The sequence below is a fragment of the Charadrius vociferus genome, unplaced genomic scaffold (assembly GCF_000708025.1).
Source record: "Charadrius vociferus isolate BGI_N301 unplaced genomic scaffold, ASM70802v2 scaffold217, whole genome shotgun sequence".
NCBI classification, from domain to species: Eukaryota; Metazoa; Chordata; class Aves; order Charadriiformes; family Charadriidae; genus Charadrius; species Charadrius vociferus.
Genome location: NW_009649190.1, coordinates 1,268,004 through 1,293,954, shown reverse-complemented (window position 1 = coordinate 1,293,954; position 25,951 = coordinate 1,268,004). Strand labels below are relative to the sequence as shown.

Sequence of the window (25,951 nt, the reverse complement as noted above, 5' to 3'; positions counted from 1 at the left end):
AAGAGGAAAAGTGAGAGAACTCGTGGGTTGAGATAAAAGGCAGTTTAATAAGTAAAACAAAAGCCACGCACACAAGCAAAGCAAAAAAAGGAATTCATTCACTGCTTCGCATCATCAGGCAGGTGTTCAGCCATCTCCAGGAAGGCAGGCTCCATCACGTGTAATGGTTACTTGGGAAGACAAATGCCATCATGCTAAATGTCCCCCCTTTCTTCTTCTTCCGCCAGCTTTATATACTGAACATGACGTCATATGGCATGGAAAGACAGGGACTGGTTGGAGTGGGTCCAGAGGAGGGCTGGGAAGATGATCAGAAGGCTGGAGCACCTCTCCTGTGAGGAAAAGTTGAGACAGTTGGGGTTGTTCAGCCTGGAGAAGAGAAGGCTCTGGGGAGACCTTATGGCAGCCTTCCAGTTCCTAAAGGGGGCCTACAGAAGAGCTGGGGGAGGACTTTTTACAAGGGCATGTCGTGATAGGATGAAGGGGAATGGCTTCAAACTGGAAGACGGTAGATTTAGATTAAATATTAGGAAGAAATTTTTCACTTTGATGAGGGTGGTAAGGCACTGGAACAGGTTGCCCAGACAAGTTGTGGAAGCTCCAACTCTGGAGGTGTTTAAGGCCGGGCTGGATGGGGCTCTGAGCAACCTGGTGTAGTGGGAGGTGTCCCTGCCCATGGCAGAGGGGTTGGAACTCAATGATCTTCCAGGTCCCTTCCAACTCGAACCATTCTATGATTCTATACCCCTTTGGCCAGTTGGGGTCGCCTGTCCGGGCTGTGTCCCTTCATAACTTCTTGTGCCCTCCCAGCCAGCTCGCTGGTGGGGTGGGGTGAGGAGCAGAAGAGGCCTTGACTGCCTAGCAACAATGAAAAACATGAGTGTGCTATCATCACTGTTTCTCATCCCAAATCTAAAACAGCGCTACACCAGCTGCTAGCAAGAAAGTTAACTCTATCTCAGCTGAAATCATGACATTAGCCCTTCATCTTTGGAGGGAAAAAAAAAGTAGGAATAGATAAAAGACTTACTTTTAGTTTTGACTGAGATGTTAGGGTTCAACTAGATAGCCAGTATTGAGTCTTGTAGTCTAATAATTGAATTTCAGATTTTTATAACATTTTTATTGTTTCACATTGAGAATGCTTTTAAATTGCATCTTATTTAATATGAACAATATGTTACAGGCCATTACAAATCAACCACAAACCTGTAAAGAATTAATCTGTCTCTAAGATCCCAAGTGTAATCATAATTGTTTAATTTGCTCTTTGTTAGAAGAGCTGAGAAGAACTTAAGTATAAAACTGTAAAGAAAATTGCTTGGACTAAGGAGTGACAAGACTAATAGGTAGTGATATTTTTTTTAACACTAATCAAATGTATCCGTAAACAAACACAAGTAACTGATTAAATCACTGTGCGAGTATCAAAAGTAAATCTATTCAGCTGTTTAATACTGCTGTAACCGTCTGTAAAGTAAATTATGGCTCTTATATGTTGTAAAGGCATGACATTTGGGGAGTATTTAAAAAAAAAAAAGAAGGTGGATACAGAACAGAATAACATAGAAGAAAAAACTTGGTAGAGCTAATTTCATACTGAATTGCTAATATAAGATGATATAAGTCTGAAGCATATTGTGTCTTAATTAAGTGGTGGCTGCTGAGACTACAAAGGCTGGTAGGGTCATTTTGTGCCTGGTTCTCAGTTTGAAAGGCACGTGGGTGATGCCTTGGTCAGATCACGTAGCAGTGTCTGAAGGACCATAAAAATAAAAAGTTAATCTCTGGCAGCACAGTTCGAAATAAGCGTGTAATTTTTGTGGAGACAAAATCAACAGATCAGTAGAAAGGTAATTACAATGATCTAGTAAAGAGAACAAGAGCAGCAACTAGAATTCCAGCAGGAGAAAATTATAAACATCTCTTTCTGCAAAGTTTTTGTTTGTTTGTTTGTTTAAAAAAAACCCAAGTAAATTCTTTCAAGTATTTAATTTATTTATTTAAGATATCAGGTAGTTATAAACATCTCTATATGTAGCCATAAAACTGCAGGTAAACACTGAAATGTTGTTTAAGTGACTAACAAGTTTATAAATGTTTTTCTCCAAGTTACCCTGCATGCATTTTTCATTATTATGGTTTATAAATTAAAGTTGTTCAAGGCAATTCTGTGTTTTATCATATGATTGTATGATTGTAATACTTTGACATAGGGATGTACCACTGTGAAAGCGGGCAGTCCTGCCTTCCGTTCCTGGCTCCTTGTTCCCAAGAGCTTCAGATGTTCTCTTCTAGCTAAAAACTAGTGAGAGATGATGGTGTGATCATTTCAGCACCTCACTAACACAGGTACCGGGGCAAATAAAGGAGAAAACCCTCAGGGAGTACAGCTGAGAGCGCATCCTTTCGGAAACAGTCTGGGTTCATTGGTTTGAAGGAAATGTTCAATGAGCTCTGTTTATTATTTAGTCTGTTTTGTTGGTTTTTTTTTTTTTTTCACATAGGTTAGTAGGAAAATGAAGCAGATGAATAGTGTATAAAACTAGAAAGTTCTTAATAATCCCAGTACCCCTTCATTTACTGACACTAAACAGAAGGTATAAAGCATATATGGTCAATGCCATGCCTTGTATAAGCAAACGAAAAGTGTAATTGAAGTGGTTTCTAAATTGATAATATAACGATCCTGAAAGTGTAGGTACATACCTCTTTGTGTTTCTCTTTGGATATTTCTTTGTAAATACAATTTTCTTGGAGTTAGAAAGTTATGGTGCTTGTAAACTAAGCAGTTACAGTAAGTGATATTTAAAACTCACCTGGCAGTCGTAGGTAGCTACTCAGTGTGCTTGGGCAAATCAAACCTATTTGGCTGGCATAGTACTTTTGTGTTGCAAGTTAATAAATTGCTGTACAGTGACCAAAAGGCAGTCTTAACAAATACTCTTGCACTGCTAATGCACTGGAAAGGTCGTTTTTCCTTCTTACTGCACTGACTATAACACCATCTGCTTTTCAGCCTTTTATTGGCATCCTCTTATTTCTTGCAGCCTGTATTAGCTTGCAACAATCCTCTCATGAACTTCTAACATAGTTCTTGTTTGCTTATGTGGTAGTGATGTGAATGCCATTCACATGCTATCACAGCCTGTGATGGTGAACCCGCGTCACCTGCTTCCTGGGTTTTCAGTTTTCTGCTTTCTCCCCTTTTGCCCTTCATTTTTGGAAGAACTTCTTTGTAAATATTCATTAGCTAGCTGATTATGTTTCTTCAAATGCTTCCTTAACACTATCTTTATAGAAAGCTAATATAAATCTTGATAAAACCAAAATCAGCCATCATGCGAGTCAGTATTATTTCATTCTCTCTTTTTGCACATGTTTGCGTCCCTCTCTCTGTTATCTTATGTTTGACGTAGGATTTCTGAAAAAGTAGGGGTTAAAAGGAAATTTTTCTAGGATAAGAGGTCCTGAGTCCAGAAGAGTGATGATGATGGGTCTCACCTCAGCTTTGCTCTATAACCTTCATCATCCCCAAGGACTAGCATCAGGTCTCCCTGGAATCAGACTAAAGGATGAGGTGGGTGAGCTAGAAAAAGGAAGGAATGAGGCTCCTGCCCCACTTCACAGTCTGTCGAAACCACACTTGGACTTTCATTTGCAGTGTGGTAGTTGGAGGTACTATCACAATTCTTTTGGATTCCAAATAATAAAATATTTGAATGGAAACACTGTCGTTCTGCTATTAGACATCTAATGGTGATGTTATGCCTGGAAAATAAGGAAAGGTTGTAAGCATTTTTGCTGTTGACTTGTGTGATTGAAAAATAGCTAAAGAAACACTGAAGTGATTGTTTCTCTCTTTCTTTTCCTCCAGATAAATACCCTTGAGTTGGAATTTACTATTGCCAGTATGTATCATTCTGTGTCTGAAACCAGTCACCCTTTGCAAACAGAGGAACAAGAAATAGGCATCGATCCCTTGCAGAGTTATTTGAACAAGCCAGGGGAAGGTGAGTTTTGTATTTCTGTACTTTTTTGACTTTCTACGTAGAAACCTTATAGAAGTGTGTCACGATAACTGTACCTGTCATAATTTGTTTAATTCTCTCAATGAAGTTGAACAGGGCAACTTAAAGAACATTTCACTGAGTATGTGTAGAACACTCTGACACTAATGAAAACCACGAAAAGTCAACTTTCAATTACAGACAGAAACATTAGCCAAATGTTTAATGCGCTGTCATCCTTTTTTAATCATAAACCAAACACTGACTTCAGCATAAGAATATGGAAATGCAGCATGGCTTTGTGTTACTTTCTCAAGCATGGGCTCTTACACTGCTTTGGTTTCAGGGATTTTTTCTGTGTTTTTTTTTGTTTTGGTTTTTTTTTTTTTTAATTCTTCAGTAAAGTTCAGTATGTTATTTTGGATGAGATTATGCAAATAAAAAAGCTGATTTCCCTTTTGGTTTTGTTTGACTCAGCACCTATATTTTTATTTAAAAAAAAAAAAACCTGGAAGTTGAGATAGAATGAACAGGCTTTAAAGGCAGAAATTACTATGTAACCTTAAGTAAATTAATTAAATGCAGTATTTGGAAGACTCTAATGAACAGTGAGAACAAACTGCTTGCATAATGCAATGCATGTCTGTGTTGCTTGTCTTTTCTACTTATTTGCTAGTAGTGACAGTATAGTTAGTTCGAAGAAAGTGATAAGCTTAACGAGAAAGCTCGTCCTTGTCATGAAAACATTCCTCAAGTACTCAATTATACGCAGTGGCACCTTAACTACCTGTAATTTTCCAGTCATTGAACACATGTACCAGGAGGGCAAAATAAAAAATTTATTTTAAATTACAGAGTTGAAACAATTTTGTCACATTTCCTAAGTCCCTCACACAGATCAACTGCTCTGTGTGGGTGTATCTGTCTATAAATCTTCTGTTTACTAGTGCTTATTAAAAAAGCTATGTCAAGTTTTGCTTAGTCAGGTTTATTACTTCAGTTTATAAGAAGCTGATGTTTTGCTTTAAAATATATTGGTAAAACTTCATTGTCCCTTTGAGCTAATTTTTTTTTTTTTCATTTTTTCTTCATTCGTTTATAAAGCTTTTTCAATGTTAGAAAATGAGAATGAACATCTAGGGGGAAGTATTTTAAAACCTGACGATTAAATGAAATAGCTTTTCTAGGTCAGTGTTGCTCCTCTATTACATTTGACATCTTAACGATATGGAGCAATTTTAGTTTGATAAACTAAATGCGGTTTTGTACATATTCTTAGAAACTTGAAAATAATCTTTTGCAATAACCTAAAATAATAACCAATTTCCAGAGGAAATATAGCTTGCTTCTAGTCTACCCCAATCAAGAAAAAGATAAGCATTTCCTTCTGATTTTTTCCTTAAAAAAGTACTGGTAATTCTCTCAACTCTGCTTCAAGGAAAAACAAGATTTTTCACTGTTAAAAAAACCCAGTGTAAATTAATTTTACCCTTTATTGTGCCCAGAAGCGATTAGTTACCTTGACTGAAAAGGTTTCTCATTTTTATCCCAACCTTAACATTTCTATGACATACAAAGTTATTAGTATTGAATTGATGTTTAAAAGTGCCATTAATTCATTTACCCCAAATGTTCATTAACAATGTAAATGTATGCTGATGTTCTATGAGACAAGGAAGTGACTAATGACTCTTCGCACTAACAACACTTAAAATGAATAGAAACTTTAGATAGCTAATCTTGAAGTAATCAAGACCCTCATTCAGCTTGGCATCTCTGTATGCTCTAAAACAGCTGTCAACTGTTAAAAATATATACACAACACACACATACGCACATGCGAAGATAAAGATATGTAAATACATGGTTCCCCAAGTCATAAAGGTTACCAACTATGGTACATTTTTTTATGTTCTATCTATGTAAATATTTTATATAACGCATCCATTTCATCTTCATAAGTTCTTTTACTGTGAATCACATACTGCATTTTAATTTGAAACTTTATATACCCAAAATAAGTCTTTGAAGTTTTGATACTTAATTTTAAATAAAGCATATGCTTAGATGGTGGTAGGTCAAAGTATACAGGCTTTCCTGTCCATACAGTCCATCCATCATTGTTTTCACAAAAGTATTTCAAGAGAAGGTTTTTCAACTTGGCCTCAAGTTTCAGGCATGATACATAATCAACTTGGTGAAAATCTGTATCTTAAAGCCTTCTGTATCATGTATCATAGAAGTATGGAGGAGAGGTGGTCCATCAGTCGGAGATGTTCTATGCAATAGTGTGGAATATCAGGACGTCTGAATTGGGTTTTGGAGCTGTGTTGAATGCTTAAAGTATTACATTGGAGGCAAAGTGATAGAAGTCTTCACTGAGATGACTGAAAATAAATGTTTAATCATAGAGCTAGTCAGATTTGTTAATCTGCACAAAGTATTGTATTTTTAGTATGTGCGACTGATACCAAAACTTGACGGATAACAGGAGATGTCATGTCCAGCTGGAGTTTTGAAATTCTCTCATACGACATTTTCATAAAATGAGAGAAATCTCAGAAATACATGGATTGCTGTTAAGTATAGCTGGCTGGAAAACTGCATGCATAGACTACTTCTTGGTCATTTGCTGTCAGCTTGAAAGGATATATTGGATGGGATTCCAGAAATATGTTGATTGAGTCTAGTAGTACTCAGTTCTTTTATTAAAATCTCAGTGAAGGTATAGAGAGAAAACGCGGTTTATTTGGTGCAGGGCTGTTAGCACAACGGAGGGCAGACACACAATTCAAAGTGTTCTTGAGATTTTGGGGAAGTGGCCTGAGAAGAATGAGACATGGTTCAGTAGGAACAGCTGCGAGGTTTAATGTTGCAAATGCTAGGCAGGAGACAATTAGCTAGCTGAACAAATAAAAGTAGAGCATTACAGATGAGGTAAGTGTCATTTGGAGAAAGATCTGGGCGTTCATAGCACTCCAAATTGTGTAACTGAGGAACTTTGAATTTTGAGTTATGATGAGTCATGAGAATGTGCTTGTTTGCAAGTTAAAAAAATCAGGATAGGCTGTTAACTAATTGACAGTCAAGATCTTTTTTCTATCCCTTTAAAATATTCAAAAAAACCCGAGATAACATAGTATTTCAGTCTTTTTCTGATGGTTGATTTGACGCATGTTATTTTCCTTGTGTCTGATTTTTTTTCAAGATAGAAAAATGTGCACTGCATATATGCGCTCATATATGCTTTTTTTGAGTAACATTTTTAGTAGTTGATAAGAAATTTGTGGCAGAGATTCTCACTTCTGCAATCTGATACTTCAAACGGAAGATTTTAGTTCTTTTAAGAAATTTTAATTTTGGATTATATCTTCTGGATCTGGTTGTATTTTAATTTACATTGATATATATATACGTGCATTGTTATGTTTGCTTTTGACTATAGTAAGTTGATGGTATCTTTCTACATTTTCTGTTCCAACATTCATCGTTGTATTGTCCATATTAGTCTAACAATATTTTTGAATGCTTCCCTCTGAAATAGGGATCTTTATCAGAGAAACTGGTGAATCTTAGGCTTTTTTGTCTCCAGCAGAGACTTTATATACCCTGAATATATGAAGAGAAATTAAAGAAACTTTATTCTTCTACCTTCTCACTGTGTATTGCATCTGACAAACTGTTTTGTTCATTTCAAAATGCTTGAGATTTATATTACATTGGAACGGGATAACTAGGTTAACTGTTTCTGAGCAGCCGTAAATTTTTACTCTTAAGTTATAGCGCTCACCACATTCTGACACAAGTTTTGAAGAGCATAGTAGGTAGTATTCCCATTTCATTGGTGTAATGAGAAGGTTGATCCTCTAAGGACAGACTGGAACAATGCATTTAATACTCTTCAATTTAATTTGCTCAATATCACAATTAATACAATTAAGGTCACTTGAAATGAAACTATTAACGAATTGGGTAATTTACTTTAACAATGTCAGTGTGTTCTCACAATTACATTTGCTTTAATTAGTGTACAAGCTATTATTTAATAGCATACTTCACATAGAAAAATGTAATGTGTTCTTTGTTCTTAATAGACGAAAAGGGGAAAACTTTAATGGGTCTGAGTGTTTTGGATTTAGACTTTGGGGGAGTATATTTCTTGTCTAAAGGCTGTAGTTCGTGGTGAGGACAGAGAGAGCTGGCATAGCTGCAAGGGCAAAGATAACTACTGGACTGTGTGACTGAAATTAATCCAGCTGAGATAGATGGGTTGCACACCTCATATTTACCATTGCATCCCACCTGATTCTCAAGGCTGCCATGAAAAAATATGAGATGGGAAGAGAACATTCATATTTCCATTTTGAGCATATACTGTGTGTTTCCATTGCTCCTCTTTGGAGAATTTTGCCGTTCTGGTATTAACCTTATAACCTCAATCACTAGAAAGTTTATCATATAGACCTATACCTTACGTGGAGTTTGAGATACCTGGTTTATATCAATGTTATACAGAAAACATGTAGAAAGCAGAGGGGAATGAAGTAATAAGTAAGTATGCACCTTCTGTGGACCTAACAGGACCCACATGCTATCAAATTATTTCCCAAAGTCTTAAGTGTAATTCACGTGGGACTACTTTGGTCTTCAGTACATCCTTTTGCATTCATTCAGGGGTTAAGTGAACTTTTGCTGTCAGAAAATTGTTATCTTCTAATCAGTCAGTAGCTATTCGGTGTTACTGGTTGAGTTTTTTTTTCCTTTACAACCCCCTTCAGTCAGGGAGACCATGCTAACACAGATTGTCCTGTATGGCGTTTCTCTCTCTCCATTTTTAGAGATCGTATCCATGATTACATTTAAAAGAAACAACCGTAGAGGTCCAGACTTCTCTGTGTGAGAAGTACATTCCTGGGTAATAGCAATTGAGAATGCAAATGCAGTGAGTTCGTGAAGCCTTATTACTTTCATATCAAATATTTTTCAACGTGTATTGTATGACGTCATGTGTGTCATGTAATGTGTGTGCTTTCATCTCCCCTGCAGGGAGGGACATGTACACGAAGTATAGCATTGTGTTTTTAAGAGTCCCTTTAAATATGCATGCTACTTTGTGTTTTCATTAAAAAGACAAGATTGGAACAGAGAACCTCTTCGCGTTATACTGGCAGCAGGAGATGCTGAGGGTTGTGATTGTTCTTAATGCCTTTGGGATTTCATGCTATGGTTTGCACCAGGCCCTGAGAGTGCCCTGTGTCCTTCCTTGGTGAGTGTCACCCTTCGGGCAGATAGCTTCAGTGTCCCCCACCAGCACAGGTGTTGCTGGTGGTCCTCATCCAAAACCCTTGTGCTTCTTCTTCGGGGCTTGGCTTTGCCATTAAACTCACAGGTATGGTAGAGGAGAAAGAGCTGTCTTCAGTCGGGTTCGCCTTGTATTGGTTGAATAAAAGCAAGGGTGGTTTTTACATCTTCAAACGCCATATGCTGACATAACAAGCATTTTAATATTCATTTATTAATAATAACTACTGTTTAGCTTGCTTTTAATTGAGCAGCAACAGGATTGTAGTGACAAAGGCTATTGGAGCAACACAGTATGTCTTGAGCTAACTCAGCCTGTCACTCGCTCCTTCCATATGACTCTTCATTTTCTCTTCTGTTTTCTGTATTAGAAATACATTGTTATTAAGAAATCAGTTAAAGGAGAAGTTACACATGTTTAAATATACATATATTTAATCTAGAGTTAGTTGAAAATAGCCAGCATGCAGTCAATTTTTTCCTTTAAATGTTGTACGGGCGTTGACATGCCCTTAGATTGGTAAAGGAAATTTGCCAGTTGTGGGCCCTTTGATTTCAGCGCTGTGCTGCAAATTCATATTTAGGAACTGCAGCAGTATTTTAAACGACTTCAGCTGTCGGAGCAACTGTGAGTAGCTGACACAGTCTTGTGGGTTTACCAGCTTCCGGAGTTGAATTTTTCTCGCTAGAATTGGTAGCTCCAGGTTTTTTGGTGGTTTCACGTGAGTTCCACGCTCCATTCATTCCAGCTGGAGGTTATACTGTGGCATGGGTAACTGGCACCAGCATCATGTAGGGAAATTCCCTTCAGTGCTTGATAAGACAGATATTAGAAAAGACCTTTTGGACAGCAATGTCTGATGATCTAAAATGTTAATTTTTAAAGTTCTACTCTAAGTCGGTGTATGAAAATCACACCATTCTCCCTAATGCCATTGGCACTCCACCTCTCTTCACTCATGTCAGCTGGGAGTTTCCAGGTCTTTCCAGCCCAGCCTGAATACTGACATAAATCTAGACGATTCTATAAATCACCTGTCTGCCTCACGTCATTCTTCTAGTAACTCCTTGTGACCCTATTTTGGGAAATGCCGATTTCAGCATTCCGTTTTGTTCTTTTCCTAGCTTTTCCCATATCCAGGTTAAAGCTCAATGAGCTGGCTCTCGCTTCACTTCCTAGGAAACCTGTAGTGTGATACACGTGGTATAAAAGGAAATGATGCAAGTTGAATGAAAAAGATATTTATTTATTTATTACTAAATTTTACATGCCTAGAGAAGCTTAAAACACCAAGCAGAAATTTCCATTTTAACTATAGTAACTTACTGAACAACAAAATTAAAACAGAATAATCTTTTTTAACACGACCTCTGTAAATGTAATTAAGAGTATGTTAAAACTAGCTCATTATTAGAAGTTATATAGAAGTGAACAATGAGAATGGAATCATTCTTTGAATACTTTGCTCAGACTTGATACAAAAATATAATATGAAGGTTACTACCCGTAAACACCTCACATATTAAGTGTTTCCAGGCAATGATCAAATTATGTTAAATGACTGTATCTCCTACATATGGAAACGGCAGATTCTCTTAATTTAAAAAAATTGAACTGTACAAGTTTGATTGTACTTGTGTAGTATAATGAAAGACTAGTAAATCAGAATTCTAGCTGAGGCCAGCATGATTGGTACAGGATAATAATTAAATGTTTGAGTTTGCTTCTGTCCTGACATACAGAAGATTGTAATTTACAAAGCAGTCTGTGAATTGTGTGCAGCTAGCTGATGTTACAGACCTCTGTATCCGAGATTAAATGTATGTTAAAACATTTTGAAAGAGTTTAACTGCCACAGATTTGATTGTATTAGAAATTGATTGCTCTATATAACAGAAATATGTCAGCACAGACAGGATCTTTCCTGTCTTTCAAATACGTGGACGTTTATAAAGATCTGGAATTCCTTCTTGTAAAATGGGAAGGGTTCAACCTACTTTCCCTTAAGTGCCAAGACATACTGCAAAGTTTGAATTTTAGGCTTCTACGTAGACTAATAAGCCTTATTCTTTAGCCTCCTTGGGTACCCCTGTCCTTGTCCTCTTTGGACGTGCAAAGCTAAGAGGTGTGGGAGGGGAGAGAAAAAAAGCACCGTGACGTTTATTTTAAGTGGTTAGAAATTATCTGGTAAGATGTTTATTATTTATTGACAATCTGGCCTTTTAACAAAGAAAAATAGGCCTATGCTTAGGTTGCCACTGCTACAACCGAAACAGCTGATACGTTAATGAACAACATACTGAGGGCCATCCAGGACATAAGGCAAATTAAGCAGGTTACAAACTGCACATCTTCTGTTTAGGTCTAGGAGATCTCCCCAGCTCTGACAATTAGCTCCAGTGATCAGGCAAGCCGACAGACAGAAACAGAAGGAGGCCATTTGTATCAATTTGAGGAACAGAACTAGTAATGAAGTAAAATATCCGTACCAGGTAGTTTCACGTCCGCTTTGGAACAGATATTTCTAACTGCCGTTTCAGCCTCACAATAGCAAATAAATAAATAAATAACTATGTGCTGCTTAACAAAAGCTTATTTTCTGTTGTTTACAAACTGAGAGCAAAAGAATAATAATAGTTCTAACCTAGAGGGTTTTTTAAAAAGGAGAAAACATTTTCTGGACATACAAGCAAATATGAATCTTGGTAACCTGACAGCTTTGTTTAAATGTTGAATTTGAGTTTCCTTTCATGAAAATCTTTTCAAAGTACAGCAATTCAGCTGTGAAAACCTGAATACATTAATGATGACAAAGAACCTCTGGAATGAGCCAACATTTGTTTTTGTTCTTTTACAACGTTTCCTGATGAATTGCACATACAGAAGTGTTGCAGGTTATTTTAATTTTCTTTTCTTACTTTGATAATAAATGTCTCCACTGTTTACCTTTTTGGTTAAGGTACCTTATTATTACTAATCAGCTTTAATTATTTATAGCAAAATGACTGTGAAAGATGTTTCTTTGATGTCGAAAAAGTCAGGGACCTGATCCTGATCCTATTAAAATTAATGGCTGGGTTCCAACTGACTGTAAAGGTAACAAGCCTGACTGCCCTTATTGTCTAAGGGAAGCAGTAATATAGCCCAAGGTACTGGATTGTGGTTAGTTACTTGGAGGTCCTCAATTTTGAGAGCGTTCAGATGTCAAGTATTTGGTGTCAAGATTTGGCCCTGCAGAGGCAGAGTGCGTATAACTGACTTTTAAAAGTCCTGGGCTTCATTTTGCTCTTAAGATACACAATAATTGAAAAATGCTAAATACAGGTTAGCAAACTAACCCAAGTCTAAACAATCCTGGATAGGGAACATCATGTTTCAAATGCATGTATGTGAGCTTATGTTTAAATCTCATCTTCTATAAGTGAACAGTTACTGGGTTTTGTTTCTAAATTTTAAGCTTGAGATTTGTATGGGTGTACACACACGCACACTCTGTGACAAGACTGAACGCTTCTGTGAGATCCAGAATATCTTTTTGTTATTCATAAGTATCCCTGTGCAGCTTTTTCGTCATGTCAGATGTTTAGATCAGTGCGTCAGTAATCATGTGACTATAACGTTTCAACCGCAGTACGAATGATAACAAAAGGATATAGCAAATTCAATTTATTTTCACTATTGGTGACAATCACACAAGCTTATGACGCAGTTTGTGCTCCATGGCATGAACTCTTCAAAAAGGGAAGCTGGACTTGGGATACTTGTTTTGCGTCTGTGTGCTTACCACATCCCATTAGAAGGTATCATACCGAAGAAGCTACAAAATTAATTCTCATAACCACCATAGGAAGAATAACAAGACTACATTTTCTCATATGAATGAAGATTTGAAGCAGGCTGAAATGATATTCATAAAGTTCATAAAGAAGTGTGTCACAGGGCTGGGAGGTGGACCCAGATTGTTCAAGGACCAGAACACTGCCGCGGTGACAGTGCCGTCCGTCAGTGCTTGCTTTCTTTCAGCTGTTTTTCGTAAGGCAGGTAGCTAATTCGCTAAAAAAAGAGTAACTTCGGTAAATGTCAGAGTTTTCGTGTTTTATATACAAACTTAAAATAAATAAGCACTTGTCAGCTTAGACATTTCAACTAGAAGTATTTTTGGTAATGGAAATGAAACATATTTTAGAAGATACAGGTCATTGTCACCTTTTCAGTATTACGAGCAATCAAATAAAGATAAAATGTTTTGACTATGTTAAACTATTCCCCAAACTTTGGTAAGCGGTGGCTCAGTACAGATATATATGGGTGTTACTATTAAAACATGATTTGGCCACAAGTTTAAGGAGTGCTACTCCAGCTTAATGAAATAGTTATCAGAGTTGATTTGTTTGTACTTGTTTATTTCACTGTTTCATATCTCGGCATTGCCAGCTGCTGTCTTAAGAAGAGGGAAAATACTAAAACTTCCTAAGAGTTTCTTTTAAAGTAAGCACTACATACTGCTTTTAGTGTTTCAGTATGTTATTAGGCACTGGGGGCATTAGCTGGCTTGACATATTGCTGGATGTACCTTGCGCATCACTGAATGCAGTGGTACCCTCGTGTTTACCCTACAGCTACTGTTGAGGTAAATGGAATATCTCCTCTTCGATATTTCAAGGAAAGTAGGTGGGAAGGTTAAAAATTAAATTTAATGGAAGTAAACCATAATGGCCACTTAAAAAACCCTGCTTTGATTTTCTTCTATTAAATATCTTAACTCTGTACAAACAGCTGGCAGTTAAATGCTTCTGCTTGGATACTAGAGTGATAAACAATGAGACATAAACTCTGGGATAGGAAGACTGCACTCAAGTTTTTGAAAAAGTCCCGTTCAGTTTAGTGCAACTGGGACCATGTAACCAAAATACTAGCAAGTAGCCTATATGATAAATTTCTCCCCTAAAATTTTGATATCCCATTACAAATTATTATTCTTGATCTTCCTAGAAGTTAAAAGGCACAAACTTCATCCAGATAAAGCTTTTATGGTGGTGATAATTCTTTTCTTCTGAGAAATTGGATTTGTAATGGAATCAATGATTTAACCTTAGGAAAAATGAACTATATAGTGTTTCAGTACTAAGTGCAATTGAAGGGACAGAGTTCTCATGTAATACACAGGAAAATATGTTTCCAGTGATGTGAAAATGTTTGAGTTTCATTACAGTGGGGTACATTTTCTATATGTTAGTCATAATGTTTGAAGGTACCGTTGTTTTTGTTTACTTTTCATTTGAAATATTTCAAGGGTGGAGCAATGGAACATAAATCTGTCCATTAGTGGGCATTTCTACTTTGCACTCAGATGAATTCTCATCAAATTTGATTTGCTGACTGGTGGCCAGAACAGATGTTATCTTAATGGCAGAGAGAAGCCTATCGAGCCACAGGGCCACCTCCAAACTTCTGTGACCCAATATTGGTTCATTCTTTATTGAAGTACGAAAGAAAATACTACTTTCAAAAAGTGTACAAAGTTCTATTCTGAATTATCACAGCTAGATGGCCACAACTATTGGCTACACCAAGAATGAGATTTTCTTACCAGAAGAAGTTTAGCATTAATTGTTACTATTCTAAAAAAAAAAAAAAATCCTGGCAGATGAGTTTGTGTCTTTTGCTTATTTGAATTTGAAATAAAGAAGGGATGTGAATCAGAGCTTATACTGTGGAAGACTCTAGCTCTATTTTGGGGTTCTTGTGACTATAACTAGTGAAAACTTTCATTTTAGAAGTTCTGTAATTGAAATAGACATGTTTCTGCAGGATCAAATTTAATGTATTTTATAAATTTATATTTATGATGAACACGTTAGAATTTTAGTTGTGGCATTTGCATGAACTAAAGTTACACCCTTGTAACTGTGCTGTTATAATAACTATTTGTTCAAGTGAAGATTTATTTTTTTTTAAGAATCTGGTTTGTAACATACATCTATCAGAAGCAAATTTCTGACTTGGAAAAATATCGTATAAACCTTGTATTAAATGCTCCTTGACTTTTTTTTTTAAAAAAAAAGTATTAAATGGTCTGTTGCTCTTTCTCATATATTTAATTTTTGCAGGAAAAAAAAAAGATTTTTTTTGACAAAAGCAGCTGTAAATGAAAACCACAGTTTTAATTCTGGACATGAAAAATCTGCTGCAGATTTTACGTCTTGGAATTAATATGATATTTATGATACTATAACTCCTCTAGATACTGCAAATTTAGGAAGACACTTGCAGGTTTTCTGCAATTTCAGAAACACTTACTCATATCTGTCAGCTTCAGTTTGAGATTCCTATGGAAAAATGAGCCTGCATTTGGTATCTGGCATTTGCATTACTTGGCTAAAGACAGTTTTCTTTTTTTTTGCATATTATTCTGTCCGTTGCTAAAGCTGTAGCTCAGAGCAGCAACTTTGACACTTTGAACATATCTAAGTGTTTTTTTTTTTTTTAATTAATACATAAAGATGAATTTAAATTCACTATTGTATTAACTGTAACAATCTCTTAACTCAGATACAGAAGTCCAGTTGTTCAGATTTTTGTGAAGCTGAAATAAATTGTCAATTGATAGTTACTTCTCATATATATAAGAAAATGATACTAGTTGCATTAAAGCAATACTGAATCTTAAGATAGGAAGTGGTGACATCTAAAAGCATAGTAAATTATGTGTACAGTGGTAATCTGCTGTTAGCTGAGGATAAGGGGCCCCTTCCACCACGGATCCTACAGCATGGGTGCTTACTATAATGATACCAAGTTTTTGCTGCAAGAGAATAAATATAACCAGTTACTTTATTGATTTGATTCCTTCATGCTATAATCGCGTTGGGAAGAAAGGTTTGATTATTGAGAAATGTTATTAATCATATATTTTAAGGTAATTTAGGCTTTTAAAGATCACTTGGGGCGCTGGAAGACTGTCATGGCTCTTTGTGAAAGGAGCAGAATTGTGGAAGTACCATTTTCATCCACCTGCCAAGTGCCCCCTCTGGCTTGCCACCTAGATAGCCATTGATGGCTCAATCCAAGCCACCGCAATGAAGTTTGTATACCTTGGGATTATTCCCTGGCTTAGGTCTGTTCTTTGACCATCAAGTGATTTTCTTTGTGATGAGTCAGTTTGGGGGGACTTTTAACTTACTCGTAGTAGTTCTCATTTACCAGTTGCTCCTAAGTCTGGACCTGGTTTCAATTTTGATGAAGTTAAGGCAAAGCAGAATTTGAGGGCTTTTGGTTGGGTCTCATTTTTTCCTTTTACGAACCATATGTCAGTGCTCCAAAGGCCTTTCTTGTGGCTGGTTAAAACAAAATAAAAACACCTATAAAAGGTCCTACTCGGAGAAATATGTCCTAATTTCAGGCAAAAATTCTTTTCATTTGGTGTTTACAAATTGCACTTTTAAAACTTTGCCTAGAGGTAGGGAGGAGTGTTTCAAAAATAAGATGTTTAAGTAAAATGACTACAAAAGCATGTAATCTTCCATTTTAGTGTATTTCTTCTTCTGAATAAGTTATGCTCTAATAAAAATTAAAGAGCAAGTTGCATTTCGAAGATCAGGTCATCGTAATTCATTGACATTAGGCCACATAACTGAATAATGTCTTACTTCAGTGAAATACATCAAATGAGATCAACAATTATGACTCATAAACATGCCTCGCAGGCATAAAACAGCAGGGAATTAGCATGTGAGGCTGATAAATATGCATGTAAATAAGCTCCCAAAGGAATAACATGGGTTTGATTGATAGGTTTAGAATTGGAACATATGTAAACCCCTTTATTCCTCATTCTGGTGTAGCTAAGTAAAGATGCGTTTTACTTGTTAAAAGTTTCAATAACTTTGTAAATCTTAATGCCACATCTGCTTTTGTGTGTGCAGGCACGTGTGGGTGTCACTTGAGAGATTGATTGAATTGTCTACAGGGTAGATGCCCTCACACTAAGATTGTAGTGTTAGCGTATGTATATTGGAGCGGTTGTGTATGTGCATGCACACACATACACATTTGGGCACTGCATGCTAGGTGAAGTTGAGCAAAAAATTATGTTGGGGGTTGTTTTACTCAGAATTCACACATTTTAAAGTTTGCTTCATAAGTAGAAAACTGAGTTGCGAGTTTTGGTATATGCACCAGTATATTTATTTTTGCAAATACATTCTGCATTGAAGGTAATTACTATTTATATTACAGAAAGTCCCGCAAGTGCTGCTACATTTAAGAGTCTGGCAGTGATTCTTTATAAACTTCCATTTTTGTTGGCATCTTACAGCTTGAGCTCTTATCTACAACTTCAAAGTACCTATCACAGCAGTATCTTTATGTTGATCAGCACAAGTGTTTATGCTGTGCAGAGATTTACATCCATATTGTTAGAAAAGTATATAACATACTTTGTGTTTATAAAACATTAATACTTTGCTTTGCCAAATACAGACCAATTGGTTGCCATTGTCATGTGGCCTGGTGTACATCTGCTTTATTACCATTCCCTGCTATTAGGCAATAAAAACTTTTCCAACTGATGCACACTTACTGATGTTGCATCACACTGTAATTACGCTAAAGCAATCTTCGACCAGTGGCAGCCAAGATACAAAAACATTTTCAATACTATGAAGTGTGTATTAACTGTAGGTTTTAGTTACGTGTGGTGTATAGCTAAAATAGGCATTTTGAGAAACTGGAGATGGGGCCGGTATCAGAGATCGCAGTTGTTCACATGTGAAAACTTCAATCCTGTAATACCTGCCTTTCGCTTAGAGATACCTTTCTGTGGAAATAAAGCCTGAGCAAAATGACTTCCATCTGTTTAGATTTACAGGGTAGCAGAGAATATAATTTTCAGTTAAGATCAGTAAATTCAGGAGCTGCTGCGTAGTTCTGAAAGCCAGCTCTTTCTGCTGCTTGAAAATAAATAAATAAATTTGTGGCACTTAGAGACAGCAGCATCAAATCTCACGTGGGTTCTCATGGAGCAATTTATAGCTACCTTGTATAATTTGTATAGAAATGTTAAGTTGATCCCTGCTCCAACAGCATCAACTGCTTAACCCAGAATGTAACAGCCTGTGACACCAAGAAAAAGCGAGCCCTGTCTACAGAGCAGGGGAGGGGATTTTGCATAACAGAGCTGAATAAGCAGATTGCTATCGGAACTCTGATGGACCATGTTTCTAGCTGCATAGCACTGTCCTTTTTTCACAGAGGATGCCTAGATATCTCTTGAGCCAACAGAAATAGAAAATAAACCACTTTTTTTTCTTTTTTTTTTTTCTTTCCTAACAACGTGCCCTTTTTACAGTCAGGGTCTTGTCAGGCTGTCACTCAGTTTCCACTCCCCACAAGGAATGTCCTTGAATGGCCCAAGAGAAGCCAGAAAATTGTTGCTAAGTATTTTTTTCATTCACCTCTAGAATTTTCCGCATTTTCTCCAACATGTGTGAAGCCACTGGGAAATATGGTTAAATGAGTTAAGCAGACATCACCCATCTGTGCATCTCAGGGAAAATAAAAACAGTGCTGTCCCTCCGAAAGCTTTCTTGGTACATAACCAAAATCAGAAGAACAACCACACTCTAAAGCTAAACCTAGGCAAGGCTCTTGCAGGCAGACAGGGAGGAGCACTTCGAAGAAACGGCTTCTTCTGGCTTACCCCAGTCTTGCTGGTGCATGGCCTTCGCAGAACGTAAGGGGGTCCTGGCACCTCTGCCTGAAGGCGCCTGGACCCACAAGAAAACATGACTGCACATCGTATCATCTTCAGACAGTGTTAAAAACCTGCCATTCAGCCCCAGCTCTGGATTTCAGCCCCCTCCCAAGCCAAAATGATCACGTTGCAGCCTCTTCCTTGTTTGTATCAATGTTTTATAATTCTAGATAGAAGGCATCGCAAGAACCTTACTTTTGCGCAAGTCTCGATTCGCCCTTTAATATTGTTCGTTGTCGCTCTTTCTACTACTCAAATGATTTGTAATTTGTATCTCTCAAACGGTTCCCACTTGGATTTCTCATGCACTGAAAAGTCAGATGCCTGACATTACTGTGTAAAGTTAAGTGCTTGGGGTTAATGAATGGCATTAAATTTTATGAGGTCATGTCCAGTAGATGTTAAAAGAAGCTTAAGGGAACTTTATCACTGATAGAAATTAACAGTTGGCACGAAAGAATGCCTGAGGGAGTTCAGTTCTAAGCAAAAATAAAATTGGTGGTATAAAAACTAAAATATAGAGTCATTGTGATTAATGTAAACATTTTTGTTAGGTAATTGGTTACGTGTCGCAGTAAAAGAAATGAGACCTCACGGTTTGAAAGGAAAGAATATTATTATATTTAGAAAGCAATTAATGTTTCTAGTCAAATAAAAAAAAATCTACATCACGTACAATATTTATATTCTTTCGGTAAACATATAACCTTTGGGGCTATATTTATCAAATAGTCAAGTCTCCACTTATTTACATTAGTTTTTTCTTTGGGCAAAATGTGTTTTCCCTAGTGGAGTACATTATTTTGTTTCACTAAACCTTTATTTCTACTCACATGCATTGCTTATATTACAGACCAAATGAGTAAATTCTGTGTACTTAAGTCATCTAAGGTTTGTGATTTGGGGTGACTGATGGATGGCATGAAAATTCTGTTTCAAAAAGAAAATGGCTACATTAACTTATGGATAGATCTGTTTTGCATAATTATGTGGGAAACTATTCAGTAATTACACTAGTATTCACATACTGTAATTTTCGTCGTCTTTATTCACTGTCATTCCAATGAGAGGAAACAGAAAACTTGTTCAGACGTATATATTCTTTCTTGCTCTGTCTTACGACCTGCAGTCACAGCATGTAGTACTTTTTCAAAATAATGCCTGTGCTCAAGTAAGACAGCTATTGTCTTGGATTTTGCTCCCGCAGCATGGGTGTAAATTCTGCACCCGTACTTCAAAGTCTCTAATACCACACTATGGATGTGCCTAAATGACCTTCTGCAGACCCATTCCTTTCACGTCAGTTGAGGTCTCTGTTGTGAGGATGGAGTGTTGGAGGTGATGGTGTCAGAGGTGACAGTGTAATGCCTGCTGATAATGCAGAGTCAAAGTTTCTGGATCGGGGCTTTTTCTCCTCTCCACTTGGACAGAGAGGTCCCATACCTGTCATACAACACAGCAAGTCATGGCCACCTCCAAAATTTGGAAGGTGAAGTCAGAAGACAAGTGAAAATATGTTAGAATTTGTAGTCCCTCAGGGTTATTCTGTTGCTCTCCAGACTATTATTTGTGTGGTTGAATATGAACTACATACATGAAACATGCCTTATCACGTTTTCCTTAGGTAGCGCTTGGTCAAAAAATCCAAAGTCAAAAAGCTGATGTTCTCTGATGCTGGATGACATTTTTGTCTTGCACTCAGACTGTTTTCTTTTTGGCTAAAAGATACTGCATGTTTTCTGTCTTAGAGAACTGGGGTAATGGTGTAGAAAAATTGACTACTACTTAACATTTATCCTATTATTGTGTAAACTAAATCATCAACCTTTTAGAAAACTGAAATATAATTATTGTCTGCAAGAAAAATCTAGTCATACATGTCTAATTTGTGTTTTTGAAATCTCGTATTTCTTGTGTCTCCAAGTGCTTCACACTTGCATCCGTAGTTCTGTTCTGAAGTGCCACCAGGGATTGATGCTACTCATCCTTCTCACGGGAGGGCAAGGATGGGGAACAGAGATCTCTCTGGTGATGGATTACATACTTTTTCACAGAAATATTTTGTGGGGAGTTTCTTTCTCAGTATCTACAACAGAGGGCCCATTGTTCGACAAACTATGTTGCACGGTAGTGGATAGAAGTGTTTTGTCATTCTGGCTGTCAATTTGAGATATTTTTCTGTTCTGATGTAGCTGTGGACTTTAATGACATCTAGCATTTACCGCTAATGCATATATATGTATCTTTGCTCTTCACATTTTTCTAGGTCCATCATTCACAACATGCATCTGCTTTTGCACTAGCAAAGTACACAGTTGGCGCTCTCCAAATTAACTGAGGGTTGATTTAAAAGAATTTTTATTAAAATCTCATGTTTTCATTATGCTTTGGCATATTTTGATTTGGCAGTTTAAAAGCTCTAGTTCAGTACTTCTTTTATACTGTTTGGTGACACGTTTTTTCATTGGGGAAGTGTATAGAAAGTGTAGGATAGTGTTCCATTTCATGTTCTCTGAGGTATGAGTGTACAAGGTACACAATGTATTCTGAGAATTAGCAGCCTTAATTAGACAGCCTCACATTAGGAGTCTGGGCCTTCCTGCCTTCATCTTATAAAACTGAGCTAGGCAGCTTTAAGCTGAGGTGTCCCTTTCTGGTGCAGGTTCCTTCTGTATGGTTAATTTGATTGGGATAAGGGCTGTTCCATTGGCAGCAGGAACATCCCTTTCAGGGTTGAGTATTTGAGTCCTCATGGGCAGTGTTGGTTGTCTTCAGGTTCTTGGGGTTTTTCTCAGACCATCTTGCTCAATTTCACCAGGTACTAGTGCTATAAGGTGAAGGTATCTTAACATGTTTTTTTTTTTTTATACCGTGCACTTGTGAATTGTCTTACCTCTAGTCTCTGCTATTGATGGAACATCTGTAAGGTTTACCCAGATAACTTTAAACTTTACCTAGAGACTATGTTGCTTTTTCAAAATCATTCATGCAATAGATTTGTTAAGGAATGAAAAAAATGTGCTTTCTGTTGTGTCATGAATGATGGATAAAGGAGGTAAAAATCATATGCACTTCTAATATGTTGCGTTCATCGTTTAATAAACCATTGGTTATATATCTTTACCTTTTTTTTTGGTGTGTGTAATACTGCTAAAATGCGTTACGTAGTACATTATTAAAAACATGTCTTTCCAATAGATATGAGCAGGATTCTATTTCTGACTAATTTAACAGATTATCATGCAGTTTATGTTGATACAAATCCAAAATATCCTGTCAGACCTACAGATCTGACTGCTTCCAGCAGTGCTAAAAGGAGTTGTGGTAGGGGAGGAGGAGGCTGCAGCTGGAAGGAGCCGGAGATGCTGACCTTTCTGGGGTGACAGGGATGCTGTGGGTGCCCAAGTGCCTCTCCCTGGACCTGGACCTTTTAGTAACTGGCTGCTTCCCACGTTGCTTCAGGTGGGACATTCTTCACCTCTTGCTGTGTGCTTTTAAAACTGTAGCATTTGAGGAAAGTCCAGGCGTTGCCCAGTCTTGCGTCTCTGTGACAACTTCGTAACTTCAAGCTTCTTATCTGCTTCCTCAGAGCCAAAACCCCACCGTTGCGCTGCTGGCTCTCAGGGGTGGTGCCAGCCCCGCCATGGGATGCCAAGTAGCTCCACTGTAGTTTCTTGTGTGGCTGAGTTGCTGTGCTTCCATTTGCAGCCACGGTGCTGCTGCTTCTATTCTTTCTGGTTGCATCCTAGCCATAAATGCTGCCTGTTAGCCCGTTCCAGGAGGCAAGTAGCTAGTTACGCATGTGTCGCCACAGTAGCCACGTAGGTGCTCTGATTTCAGGCCGAACCTCTTTGTGTGTATGTGCTGGGCAAAGGAAAATGGGATGATTTTCACAGTGTTCCTAAACATATTTACACTCAAGGAAGAAGGTCCAAGAAAGTACGTTCTGCTTTCAGGAGAAGCCTTTGACATCCTCCAATAGTGCTGTAAGTCACCAGCCTGCTGCCGTAGCTTCCTTTGATAAGAAACAGCCAAGAAACAAAGCAGAGTTGCTCCTGCTCTTTTTAACACTCTGGTCCTGGTTATCATGAGACCACGTCCCCAGCTTTAGGAGGTGAGGCTGTGGATCGCTACCACGTGGCTCCCTGGCCAAGCTGGGCTTTCTCCTGATAAACCTGTTAGTTGAAGAGCAGCTCGCTTCTTGTTGAAAGGGCAATTCTATTTCAATAAAAGAGCACTTAATCCTTTCTCATTTGTCTTCTACTATCATTTAATCTTGGCAAAACAACAGAATGTTAGAAAACTTCTGCTCAATCTTTTTCGGCTCTGGTTGTTTTTTTTTTTCCTAGGCTCAATGGAATATGCATTACAGCTTTTGAATATGAAAATCAAACTATACTTACATGTGATTTATTATCCCAAACAGAAGGATTGCATCTATCTATAAGATAGAAATGTGGTTAAAAATAGGATGTAATTGAAGTAAATTAAAGGACAATAGTAGCCTTCAAACATATAAAGAGATGGTATGTTTTTCTTATTGTCAGAGTAAATGGTCTCTGGAGACCACCTTTTTACAGTGATTGTGCATGTCTAAGATTAAGCAAAGCTGCATGACCAGTGCTATCTCAGGAGGATGCTGAGTCATTAACTCATGTTTATTGCCTCTTGCCATCTTTAGATTATTGCAATTTATAGCTCAAAGGCCTTTTAGGCTGTTTATAAGTTAAAATTAGCTAAATTCTTCTGGATGCAAGTGATAAGTCACTCGGCATTTGTATGTCAGGGGACGTAAGTTTCTAGCAATGATGCCAGGAAGCTTCTAAGATTTTTTTCTTTCAGTGCAAAGTCTAATTGTGTGACTTGTCCCTGCTTATACTGGATTACTTTATCCTCTGTTTTGCTAATTTTAGTAATTTGCTGTTTTGTTAAGTGTATATGCTCTTAAAGGATTTACTGAAGTTAGAGAGGATATTATTTATTAGGTATATAGCTTCCACTTCAATCAGACTACCATACAATGATTGTATCTTGTCCTGGAGTCTTTTGAGTCACATTTGGGGGTGACCTAGGAACTTGTTTAAGTTATACATGGTAAATGCTCGGCCAGGTTAAGTAGCAGATGCAGGCGGTAGTACTGAGCATATGAACAGAATTGGACATAATTTACTATGGACCAAAGACAGATGCACTAAGAGAAACAATAACTGGAAAAAAAAAAAAAGTTAGAACAATCACATTTTACCTTATCCTGTGGATTTTTTCTTTTACCAGTCTTACTGCTGCTGGTAACAAATTCAATCCAGGCATTACTGGACTAAATGCTTATTGACTTCAGTGGAAGTCACGTTTGCTTATATAAGCTAGTATTGTGTGGTTCCCACTAAATGGAAAGTCAAACTATTTTTCCATGTAGGTGCATTTTCTGAAGTGTTTAAATCACGATTAGCATCACAGTTAAACTTGGCCTTCCCATCCTGTTCAAAGAGATTGTATTAAAACACTTCTGGATGTAAATTATTTAAGATGTCGGTACCTTCAATCAGCTGACAATTCTTCTCAAGCATTCCTATGAATTAGTTCAGTGGTATTAGGGTAAAATTCCTTATTCTATATGTTTTATTGGTTTTAGTTTACAGTGTGTACCTCACCCTATTTTGGTGAACACAGAGGCTTCATCAGGAAAAGATACAAATAAGTCCTTTGAATATACTTATTGTTGAATTTAGTTTAAATTGAGCTGCAAGGGGTGACATTTCTTAAACACTTTCGCTACACTCTAATTTCAAAATCAGTCATCTAGACTTTTGTGTATCTTTTCTCATCCACACTTTTTCGCACATCCATTTTACATGTGGAAAAGTGGTATGTTAATTTACAGGCTAACCTAATGACAGGGTTGGTGTTTAGATTTGTGAACTCTCAGAAGCAGTTCCGCTTAAAATGGAAACCCTCTTATTTTTATGTGCCTTGATTTAAACTGAAGTGCATAGACAAAATTATTTCAGACAGAGGTTTTGCCTGGAGAACACACAGAGTTTACTCATATATGTATATACACATACGCAGTTGTGATTTTATATGCAAAGATCATAGAAGATGCCACTTGATTGTTGTAAATTAGCAATCCAAAAGACATCGGAATTGACTGGGTTCGAGCAACGTGCGATACAAGATATTCTTATGATCTCCAGAAGTTTTTTGTTCATAACTGCAAACCAATGTGTCTGCCTATCCCATTGTTCAGCAGCTTTCTGCTGGGCTAAAACAGGCTTTGATTTTGCACCTTGGCGTCAGCGGTCCTTACCTATTTTCAAATGTGACCAGTTTTCACTGTCACAAGATTAACATACTGTGTTTTACGTTTGTCTTCCTTTCCCAACTCAAATAAGCTTAAAGGGGAAAAGATGCCTTTAAATGTGTATGTATTGTATTTTTCTCATATTAATTTTTAAAGATAAACAAATGAAATATACTAGCCTATGGAAGACTTTGGTACCTCTAATGGCAAAGTCTCGCAGTTAATTATCTGCATATATCGTGAATTATCATAGTGTATTATTTTTTATTTCACTCATGGCAAAATATGATCTTTAAGTGCAGGGTTGTTGAAATTAAAACGTTACCAAAAAAACTGTACCAAGCAACGCATGCATTCAAAGTATGCGTCTCATGCTAAATGAACTTGAAGCAAGGGATAGAGAGCCAGGTTTGTACTTAAAAGATTGCTCACCGAAAAGTTGCATCATATTTATTTCAGAAAACTTAAACAACTCGCTCAGAGTGAAATGTTCTCCAACTTTCCAGCCTAATAATTATTTTATAAATATCAGAAGTGCTGTGCACTTAATTCTTTAGCTGAAGGCATTATTTTCAGTTTCCCTA

General features: G+C 37.1%; 1 protein-coding gene across 1 annotated transcript in view; it reads left to right on the top strand.

Annotated features, from left to right (window-relative positions):
- TBC1D5 (TBC1 domain family, member 5) overlaps nucleotides 1-25,951 on the top strand; it is a 295,469-nt gene that overhangs the window by 100,247 nt on the left and 169,271 nt on the right. The window contains exon 2 of the mRNA XM_009888924.1: nucleotides 3,878-4,013. Within this exon, the coding sequence (XP_009887226.1) occupies nucleotides 3,914-4,013 (100 nt within the window). The 5' untranslated portion in view covers nucleotides 3,878-3,913. The remainder of the gene's footprint in view (nucleotides 1-3,877; nucleotides 4,014-25,951) is intronic.